The sequence below is a fragment of the Galeopterus variegatus genome, unplaced genomic scaffold (genome assembly GCF_000696425.1).
Source record: "Galeopterus variegatus unplaced genomic scaffold, G_variegatus-3.0.2 Scaffold18, whole genome shotgun sequence".
Taxonomy (NCBI): domain Eukaryota; kingdom Metazoa; phylum Chordata; class Mammalia; order Dermoptera; family Cynocephalidae; genus Galeopterus; species Galeopterus variegatus.
In genome coordinates, this window is record NW_007726129.1 from 1,351,138 (window position 1) to 1,362,483 (window position 11,346).

The following is an 11,346-nucleotide window of genomic DNA, read 5'->3' on the forward strand; positions in this document are numbered from 1 at the left end:
TAAAAAAAAAAAAAAAAAAAAAAAAAACCCAAAAAAAATTTTAAAAAAAAAAAAAAAAAAAAAAAAAAAAAAAAAAAAAAAAATAGTTAAGATGGTAAATTTTGTTATGTATATTATACCACAATTTAAAAATCTTAATTAAAAAAATTTTTAGAGGGCCGGCCCCGTGGCTCACTTGGGAGAGCGTGGTGCCAACAACACCAAGTCAAGGGTTAAGATCCTCTTACCGGTCATCTTTTTAAAAAAAAATTTTTTTTTTTTTTTTAAGAAAATAAATGATGGTTGCTGCAGCCTCATCTCCCCAGTCTGATTAAGTGGCTGTAGAGTCACCAGTGACCCTAATTCTCAGCTGGAGTGGGGACTCCTGGTTTAGCTGAGGGAGGTGTCGTGTGGGGAAGCCTGATACCCTGAGCATAACTAAATTTCATCTTGGTTTTCCCACATCACCTTGATCCCAAATGAAAGACTTTTGTTTGATTTTGTCCTTTATTTCATTTTATAACCCTTGTGATTAGATGAAAAACCCAACAATAAGACATATTCATTGTGGAAAATTTGGCAAGGCTCAGAACAAGAAGACAATAAAAATTATCTGTAATCCCATCAACCCAAGTAATCATTATTAAATTCCAGTGTATTCTGGTCCTTTTACTGTTGTGTGGAGATGTGTTTATAGATACAGAAATAGGTATCCTTATATATTCTCATACCTGTATACTTCCTTTGCATGCTTTTTAAAAAAAAACAAACTTCAGATATTGTTTGTTTTCCCCCTTTAAATGTCTTTTAGATCATTGAGAGCCTTCTCCCTCATGGTTTTCATTGGGTCCATAGTATTATTTATCTCACCCATTACTTTTATTGGACATCTGGATTGTTTCGCAATTTTTCACTATTGTAATTAATGCTGTAGTGAATATGCAAAAAAAAAAAAAAAAACCCAGAACCTTTTTAAGAATACTTTTTCTTTGGGCCAGTTCAGTAGTCAAAAAATTCTTTTTGGTATTTTTTGTTTCTAGTGAACGTTTTCCTGTGCTTGCCACCATAAAATTTTAAATTATAGTTAATCTGTATAGCACCTAGATTGTTCTTTCTCTTTCCTCTTGTACTGGTTTTTTGTTTCCCAGTCTTCTTTTTCTTTGTCATATGATATCATAAAATCATGAACTTTTACAACAAGAAGGAACTTTAAAGATACATCACCCTCTTTATTTTATACATAAGGCCCGGAAGGTTAAAAGGTTTAGCCAGGGTTACACAGAAAATTAAGTAGCAGAATTGGGATTTGAACCCCCTTCTACCCATTTTTCATTTTTCCTCCTTCCCTGGGTTCCAGTAGATGGATATTGCTGGTATCCTTCAGTCTCCGTGGAAGAAGATTCTACAGCTTTTCATTTTAAAGCAATATTTCATTTGTGCTTTTCCGGGAGAGAAATTGTTGCTTCCAAATAAGCCAAGAAAGTAGCCTCAGCACCTGAAGGTGCCCTCCACTAATGACCAGTGTCATGTTTGCTGTTCTAGGAGCCATGTGTGACCAGGACCGTGAGAAGGTCATGTCCATGCTCGCGGTTCTTGTGAGAAGATGAGCTGGTGAAGAGAGACCGGGATGAAGATGCTTCCAGGAGTGGGTGTGTTTGGGACTGGCAGCTCCGCCCGGGTTCTGGTCCCATTGCTGAGGGCAGAAGGGTTCACCGTGGAGGCCCTGTGGGGGAAGACTGAGGAGGAGGCGAAGCAGCTTGCCGAGGAGATGAACATCACCTTCTACACCAGCCGGACTGATGATGTCTTGCTTCATCAAGACGTGGACCTGGTGTGCATCAACATCCCCCCTCCACTCACCCGGCAGATATCTGTGAAGGCTCTAGGTATGGACAGTTAGGCCATAGCAGGGGTACATTGTGTCTCCTCTGGCAAGTTCTCCAAGGGTCACTGCTCTCCTCTGGGCCTGGGTATTCCTTCCTGGGCTTGCATCTCTAGGTAGTAGTACTCTGGAACATCACTCACTCCTGGAGCAGTGCTGGGGGAGGGCACATTGGGGGAGGGTATCTTATAGCTGGGGGAGGAAAAAGACACAGGCTTCCCCACCTACCATTAGTAAATCCCTGAGCAAAGATTAAGGAAATACTTTGAGATGGCCCATCAAGGGACTGGAGATAATTACATTTTAGCAATGTAGAAATTGTGTCTCTAAAGTCAAAGTTCACAGACCTGGGTACTGGAAAATTGGTTGTGATTGACGCGTTGCGGTAGGCAGCACCCCAGGAAGGAGGCTGTGTAGCAAGGGTACTGTTTCGCATGTTTTGTCAGCCCTTGACTATAGTGTGCACACCCTTCCTGCCAAACTGTAATCTTGTATTGCCAGAGGGCAGGAAGGCTCTCTTGACAGTGCGGGGTTTCCCCAACAGGATCCACAGGACAGCCTGGTCACATCTTCTCTCCCTTGGGAAGCTGTGGGCTCATTGACCTCCTGCCCCTGGCTTGGCCTGACCTGCTAAGCTGTTCTCCTGCAGTTCCTGTTGGGCTTCTCTTTCCTGTCAACTGTAGACAAATTCTTCTCTTCATCTTATATAAACCAGCACCTAATTTATAGGTAAACAAACCAGTAAACATTCATTTAGCTATTATTTTTTTAATGCCTCCTGTTCCAGGCACTGTCATGATATCATTCTGGACATTCAGAGCTGTGTTAGATTAGAGCCTTCCCTGCCTTCAGATTTCACAGTCCAATTGAGGAGACTGGAAATAACACATATTAAGGTAAATGACAGAGGGCTTAAGTAACAATTCAAGTAGCATATAAGTAGTCAATAGGGTTATTATTTTATGTAAGGTAATAATACACCTTATGTAAGGTGCCACGTGTCTCTCTGATGTGGTCAGACATCACTAAGTCAAGGAACTGCTAAACCATGAGGCTGATGACCCCTCTTCCTGGCCACCATCATAGCATAGATCCCAAGACTCTGTTATGTATCTCTCCCTTGTTCGGAGGAACATCATAAAGAGATGTCTGTCTCCTCTGGCCCAGTGGGTTGGGAGGGATAAATATTCATTGAGGTGAGCAAGAAGTTGATTCTGTCTGGTTGTCAATTTGGAGCATGTAAGTTTTTACCAAGAGTTGTAGATGGCTTGTCTTTTCCAGAGAACTTTCTCTAGGATGTGTGAGCATGTGTGACATTGGAACTTCATTGGTCACCAGATTCTTGGGAGGGCAGATGGTGGCTCCCCGATTGAATTTAGAAGTACACCTAAGCCAACACTTTAGCAGAGGGTTGGTTCAAGGGGAACCGGCTACTGTGATCACTTGACTCCTTGCCATGCCTTGTGGCATGAATGCAGGCCGATGAGGCAAGGTATGTCCAGAGGCAGAGCTCTGGAGGCTTTCAGTCTTCTTCCTGAATTTTAAGGTCCCCATGGAGACCATTTCCAAGCTGTGCAGGAGGAAAGAGAAAACCCCAGGGTTCTTTGGCAACGAGCTTGCTGTTTTCTGGTTCCTGATATGGGAAAATGGTGGACTTTGAACATGTAATATAAACAAGAAGGAGCAGGGATGACCATGAACTTCTGGGATTTTGTGTCCCAGCCCTTGGTAGAGCAGGGCTGTCAGTCTTCTCAGATTCCCATCTCTACTGCAAAGAGGAGAAGGGTGTGAATGAGGATCCTTGGTCTGTTCTTGCAGGTATATGATCCAGGGCCACGTTGGTAGGGCCAGGAGAGCTTATGTCAGCTGGACCTGCCCACTCATGCTCCAGAGGTGTCACTAGGACTAATTGTGACCATGAAATTCACTCCCATGTGCTTTCATTTTTTTGGTGAGAATTCTGACTTGACTTCAGCACTTATGGAAGAGGCCAGGAGAACTCCAGTTTCCCAAGGCCTAAGTGTGAGTATGTGAACTGCTGTAGGCAGAGCACCAGACTAACTTTAACATCAGGCTGCACTTATGGTCCTATTTCCACACCTGTAAGCCCTTGTGAAATGGGGGTATCAATTCCTGCCCCACTCAGCCTTTCCAGGATCGCTTATGACTGCTTTTCAAGTGCTGACCAAAAAAGTCACCAGGGTTACATTATAAGGGAGGACCTAGCTCTCCTGTTTTCCCAAGCAGAAGAGCATATTTTTTTTTTTTTTTGTCTTTTTTCCATGTCTGGCAACGGATCGCAACCCTCAGTGTTGCCCCCGTACCGGACCAGGGACCGGCAACGGGATTGCAAGCCTCGGTGTTGCTCCCGCGCCTCGCTCAGCCAGTGAGCGGGAGCCGGTCTGTATGTGGGATCCGAACCCTCGGACGGGAGCGCCGCCGCGCTTCCCAAGCGGCGCACTATCCAGTGCGCCACCGGGCCGGCCCGCAGAAGAGCATATTTATCCAAGTTTATTTTCTAAAAAAAAAGAAAAAGTAGGGGCTGGCCAGTTAGCTCAGTTGGTTAGAGCATGGTGCTGATAACACCAAGGTACAGGGTTCTAGTCCTGTACTGGCCAGCTGCCAAAAAAAAAAAAAAAAAAGCAAAAAATAGGATTCTTCTCTGGATATTCTTTAGGTAAATGTTCACATTCATTGCTTAGAATGAAACTAAGGATTCTAAGTCATCTCCGACTTGAAACACTTTTCTGCAGGTTGGTGGACCGTGTTCAAATTAATGCCTTGAAAGCAGACCCATTCTTTCCATCTGTAAAGCTCTGGAAGTGTCTGGTTCTTATACACTGTTCAGATGGAGAACAGGACAGGCACATGTATTGACAGTTGTATTTTAAAAGTCCTCAGAGTCAATATCCCAAAAGACCCTCAATGCTACTCTACACTGTGTGTGAACAATGTATTAATTTCTTTATACATTGCATGAGAATAGTCATAAAGGTCTTTTTTTCTTTTTTCCTTCCTTTTATTGGGGCTGTATCTTTTGTTGTCTTTATCTTTCTTTGTGTTACTTTTTTTTCAATTAAGGATATAAACATTAGATGTGCAGTCTTTTTAGAACTGGAAAAAAAAAGACATAATCACTTAGCTCTCTAGCTATTGAAGTATTCTAATCTTAAGTCAGTTCTTTCAAACCTTGAACCTGTGAGAAGTTTATCACAATTACCTAAAGCCTCTATTTAATTAAACATCCTTCTTGCATTGTGCTATGCTTAAGAATTATAAAAGGTAGGTCATGAAGACTGAAAAGCAATAATGTGAGGCATACAGCCCTAATACAGGCTTGAAGATATAAGGCCATGGGTTGGCCAGTTAACTCACTTAGAGTGTGATACTGGTAACACCAAGGTCAAGGGTTCGGATCCCCATACTGGCCAGCTGCCAAAAAATAAATAAAGATAAAAGGACATATAGACACAGACTGTTGTTCTCATAAAACTTTATATTAGTCAGTAGTACTGTATTTTCTTGTGGCTTTCACAGGCATAAAATCATAAAAACATCAGTCCTGTGGGGGCCATGAAGAAAGCATCTAGTCTAGTAGTTCTCAGTGTGGTCCCAGCACCAGCAGCTTGGGAACTTGCTAGAAATCTAAATTCTCAGGCCCCAGTCCAGACCTACTGAATCTCTGGGGGTGAGGCCCAGCAATCTGTGTTTGAATACGCCTTGCAGGTTATTCTGATGCACACATATTGAGAGCTGCATATCTAATCCAAAGTCTTCATTTTCAATTAAAGAAACTATGGCCTAGGAACATTAAACAATGATAGCTTTGTTACATCTCCCTAAGTCTTAGTGCTGTAGGCAAATTGCATTTTTTTTTCTTTTAAAGCCAGTCACATTTAGCAGTGGGAGGTTGTATACCAATGTTAGTGACACTAATGTGTGTGTGTGTGGGGGTGGTTCTTGCATGCTGGTACAGGGATCAAACCCCAAACCTCGGTGTTACCAGCACCACACTCTAACCAGCTAATGTTAATAAGTTCTTATAACCCACTACCATTGGACCAGCCCAAGTTGCATTTTCTTCTCCTTGTTAGAGTATTACATTTTTTGTTTTTTTGACAGCTGGCCAGTAGGGGGATCCCAGCCCGTGACCTTGGTGTTATAAGGCTGTGCTCTAACCAACTGAGCAACCGGCCAGCCCTAGAGTATTGTTTTTATCTCACTTCTCTGAGGCTGTAATGATTGTTTCTTGTCCTCATCCTTATTAGTTTTTACTAAAATTAATTATTGGACTTATCCTTCAGATATAAACCTTCCATATCACAACTTTCTGTGGTATCTTGTTTCCTACTTTTGCCTGACCATTTTTTTCATCATCATCTACCTCAGATTTCATCCTTAAAGCTTTCCCATGAATTCCTTAAAGGGGAGAGGGAGGAGCCCTAATATATTCCCATGCCTCACTTTAGAAGTACTTTAGAAAAATGTATTAATGTGGGGCCGGCCCAGTGGCGCACTGCTACAGTGCGCCGCTTGGGAAGCGTGGCGGCGCTCCCGCCGAGGGTTCGGATCCCACATACAGACCGGCCGCTCACTGGCTGAGCGAGGAGCGGGGGCAACGCCGAGGGTTGCGATCCCATTGCTGGTCCCAGTCCGGTACGGGCGCGACACTGAGGGTTGCGATCCGTTGCCGGTCACGAAAAAAAGACAAAAAGACAAAAAAAAAAAAATGTATTAATGTACAAAGTGCCCTATTGTCTTTTCCACAGTTGAATGTTTTTTAAATCTGTCACTAAAAGGTGAGTTTCTGTGCCCAGTTCTTGATACTTCTGTACTTCATTAGAAGAACAGTTTGCCAACTTTTTCCCATGGGTTGTTGAGATAACAAAAGATCACTCCTTAAGCAGCCTGACCCAGATAATTGAATCCCAAGAACACCAGTCCATTGGGAAGCCTTCCTGACCCCAGTCCAGGCAGATCCCTGCTGTATGCTTCCATCTGACCATCTGTGTCATCTCATTGCCTTTATCCAAATGCAGTTCTACATTTATTTTTGTGATCATTTGAACCCACTAAACTGTAAGTTCTCCAAAGGTTGAGATATACTCAATGTTGTGTCCCCAGTGCTTGGCACAAGGCCTGGCACACTGGTTGAATGAGACATTCACAGATTCCACCTGTGCAGCCCAGTCTGCTGGTGTGAGTCAGGGAGCTAACATGGATCTGCAACCCAGGAAAGAATGGAGATTGGGCTGTCGGCAAGAATGGTAGTGTGGTGGCTTTCAAACTTATTTTCTAGTAGCAGAATCTTTTTCATTTAAAAAAAAGCAGACTCCCTGGATTTTGTAAAAACATAAAAGTAGTCCTCTTTTTGGCTGCTGCAGTTCGAAGTCATTTATCCAGTCCCAGACCTCTAGATAGGGAAACAAAGGTGTTCCTGGGCCCAGAGCCGAGAACCTGGCTCCCGGTGGTGTGTTACTAGGGAAAAAAGAAGTAGTCTGCAGGAGCAGTGGGGTAGCTTCTCTGGGCCTTATTCAAAAGGCACATCATTCTTGGATAATCTGGGGAGCATGAACTGGAGAGAGGCTGGCAGCTTGAAACTCACTCATCTTCCAGAAAATCTGAGCTAAAAAGCACCCAGCAACTGTGTTTCCCATTCTCTGGAGGCCAAAAGCAGTTTTCAACTTCTCTAATCTCTCCTTTGACTTTCTAACAGGAAAGCTATATAACTTACATAAACCTGCCTTTCAAGGCAACTCAAGTTTTCCTAAAGGACCCTGTGCAGCTGGCCTGCAGGAGCCTGTTTAACCCAAGTAGGCCTTTAATTCCCACACTGATACTACTATTAGTTCCTAAGTTCAACAGCTCTCCTATGGTGCGGACTCAAGAAGGGAGGTCTCTACCCCTACCCTGACCTCTCGTGGCATGAAATGGATTTCTTGTATTAGTTTTATCACCACCAAACTCTTAGCAGTCATAAAAGCCTTTTTCATCCCAAGTCACCTCCTCTCTCCCTCATGCTGCAGTGTCCACCCCAATCCCAGCAATGAGTGGATACAGCAGGAAGTTTCTGGGTTGGCCAGAGCTGCAGCTCTCAAATGGGGTGTTTGTGTCTAAGAACCTAATTTCCTGTTCAGCCATATGTGTTCAGTCAGCAAACGGCAGAATTCCCGACCATCCCTAATCCAGAAATCCCACAAGTGTGGGGAAGCATTGGAGACCTTTCAGAAGCAGTAGTGATAGCAGTCAGGGGCTATTCTCCTGCAGGGCCCCCTGTTGCTGGGCCCCCTGTTGCTGGGCCCCTGTGCAAGGGCCTGGTCATCTTATGATGGACATGTGACACTTGGCTGTCTGTTCTTCTCTTGTCCTGCCAGCATCTGTTGTAAAGCTCCTGTTGTTATTTAGAGAAGATCAGGACTGAGAAATTTTGTAAATTGAAGAGATTGAGCCATGTCATAGGCTACTGATCCACATGCTGCAGCACTGAGTTTCATAACCTTGGGAGTTCAGACCTGAGACTCCCATATGTGCAAATGGTAGATGCTCTGTGAGGTTCTTAAGGATCAGGGTGGCAGGGTTGGGGTTAGGAAGTGAGAGGAGCTGTGTGCTTTGTTAGGATGTGAGCTTCCAAAGGGCTGGGCTGGGCCTAACTCTATGAGAGGCCTAAGAAAGAGTACATGTGATAAGAAAACTCATCTATGGGCGTTTTGATTTTAAAATGTCTTTTTCAAAAACCAAAATTTCAGGTCTTAAAATTCAAGTCACAGTGGGCCTTTTTTCTTTGTATATCTGCTCAGTCTCTTCCATGTTGACAGAACTGTGCTGGGCCAGGCATTTTACATGTACTGCTTCAGTTGACTTAGTCTTCTCTTCTTCCTTGCGAGGTGGGTATGACTCCCATATTATAGGAGTAAACCAAAACCCAGAGGGATTTAGAAATTTTCCAGGTCTGGGGTGGGGGTGGGGGGGAAGAAATTTCCCAGGGGTCATTTAGCAATAAAGTGAAAGAAACAGAATTTGACTATAGAAATTTCTGTCTCCAAAGCTTGAGTTCAGCACCAATAACTGGCTCTTCCTGGGTAGTCAGCTGTCCTGGGGCCTATTCATCAGTCATTTGTATAAAATTTTTAAAAATTTTTTGTTGCGGGGCCGGTGGTAGAGTGCGGTGCTTGGGAGCACGGCGGCGCTCCCGCCAAGGGCTCGGATCCCATAAAGAGACCGGTCCACTCACTGGTTGAGCACAGTGCGGGCGCGACACCAAGGGTTGCGATCCCGTTGCCGGTCACGAAAAAAGACAAAAAGGAAAAAAAAAATTTTTTTTGTTGCAAGACTTCCTGTCTATGGTTACTATTGTTTCTGCTGCAAGATGGCTCCAGAAGTGATCTGTATCCCAACCATTGACCCATCAGAAAATATTTGGGGGACTAAGGGAATGGACACCAGGGTTATTGGAGGTTCGCATACCTAAAGAAGGCACAGTCTTTACTTGGTCACCCCAGGTCACAGGCATCTAGGCTTGGAGGCTGCCTTTCCAACCAGAAAGTGCTTGGGAGTGTGGGAGTGGAATCTGGACAGCCCTCAAGAAGAAGCCCAGGTATGCACATTGCTCAAGATGGTCTTCAACCAGAAGAGTAAGCCACAAGTTAGTTTAGCCCAAGACTCTGTGTCCTGACCACATCAACAGGCCCAGGCCTGCCTGTCAGTCCTCCAGTGTTGCATGATCATTGCCTCTCCCCAACCATCAGGCTCTCCTGCACAGCGGCTCCATCTCGCATGCACTTCCCTTCGTATGCCCTTTCACCTATGCTCCCCGGAATACTTGCCCTCTATAAGATAAACCCAGTGTCACTCCCCTGTGAAGCCTTCCCTGATCCTGCCATCTGCATGGGGAGTTGCTCTGTGTTGCCACCAAACCTTAAGCTTGTTCCCTCAAGAAGGCCATGACTTCTTGAGAGAATCGGGGTAGTGGGATTTGAGTTGCTCACTGTAGACAGTGTCTGTAGAGTGAGTAATGGAGTACCTGTGTGTCTTGTAAACTTCTGTATGTGTCTTGTCCATACCACTTCTTGGGCTTTATAGGTTTTGTGTTGAAGGTATTACCATAAGGTTTCCTTCTACTTGAAACTCTCCCAAACTCGCAGGAGTATTCTAGGGGTTATGTCTTATGGGCTGCTCAGACCCTCATGAGCTTTCATCTTGAAACATGGAGCGCTGATCCTTTCAATTTCTCCATATGGAGCTGCTCGGTCTTTTAGCTTTGTTTTGCTCTTTGAGTACATTCCAGCTGCAGGTATCCAGAATGGACTTGAGGGTAGAAAGGATGTTTTCACTCCCTTTCTCCTCCTACTGGAGCCAAGCATTTTCTGGCCTTTTGGCCACTCTAACTTGTTGGACCAGTGTTTTCAGAGAACAATTTGCAGGGAGTCTTAGCCCTCTCTGGAGTTATGACTGAGAATGCAAAGCCCATCCCCTAGAATATAGATTAGATTCTCTTGTCCCAAGCTGATGATCTAATAAACGCATAATGGGGCTCACCAGTTAGCTTGGTTAATGAGAGCATGGTGTTATAACACCAAGGTCAAGAGTTCAGATCCCCGTACTGGCCAGCCATAAAAAAAAAAGCAGGGGCGGGGGTGGTGGTCTAGGGAGTAATTGGGTAAGGAACACAAAAAGTAATTACGATTTATGATGAACATGCTAATAATATTGATTTGATTATCACATACTGTACACAAATACTGATAGTCAACTCCGTACCCCATAAATATGTATAAATAAGAATAAAAATTTTTTTAAATTATGAATAAATGCATAACAATCCAAAGACATGTCCACAAAGTGTGTTTAGCTTTCCAACACCCCTGTATTAGTCAGAGTTCTCCAGAGAAACAGATTCAATAGGATATATAAAGAGAAATTTAAGAAATTGGTTCATGCAGTTCCTAGGCTGACAAGTACAAAATCTACAGGTCAAGCCAACATGGTGGAAATTCTGGCAAGAGTTTATGTTGTAGTCTTGAGTCTGATGGCATTCTGGAAGCAGAACTCCCTCCTCTTAAGGGGACCTCAGTCTTTTCTCTTAGGGCCTTCAACTGATTGGATGAGGCCCACCACATTATGGAAGTTAATCTGCTTTACTCAAAGTCTACTGATTTAAGTGTTAATCACATCTAAAAAATACCTTCACAGGGGCCGGCCTGGTGGCGCACTGCTACAGTGCGCTGCTTGGGAGCGCAGTGGCGCTCCTGCCAAGGGTTCGGATCCCACATACAGACCGGTTCCCGCTCACTGGCTGAGCGAGGGGCGGGCGCAGCAGCGAGGGTTGCGATCCCGTTGCCGGTCCCGGTCCAGTACGGGCGCGACACTGAGGGTTGTGGTCCGTTGCCGGACACGAAAAAAAAGACAAAAAGGAAAAAAAAAATACCTTCGGGCCGGCCCAGTGGCGCACTGCTACAGTGCGCCGCTTGGGAGCGCGGTGGCGCGCC

At 44.4% G+C, this 11,346-nt stretch overlaps 1 protein-coding gene and 1 non-coding gene across 2 annotated transcripts in view; both read left to right on the forward strand.

Moving 5' to 3' along the window:
- Window positions 1-1,606: 1,606 nt before the first annotated feature.
- The window catches only part of GFOD2 (glucose-fructose oxidoreductase domain containing 2), an 11,853-nt gene continuing 2,113 nt past the window's right edge, over window positions 1,607-11,346 (forward strand). Inside the window, exon 1 of the mRNA XM_008567487.1 lies at window positions 1,607-1,865. Within this exon, the coding sequence (XP_008565709.1) occupies window positions 1,607-1,865 (259 nt within the window). The remainder of the gene's footprint in view (window positions 1,866-11,346) is intronic.
- TRNAI-GAU lies at window positions 4,406-4,479 on the forward strand. The gene has a single exon. It is a non-coding gene; the product is annotated as a tRNA-Ile (tRNA).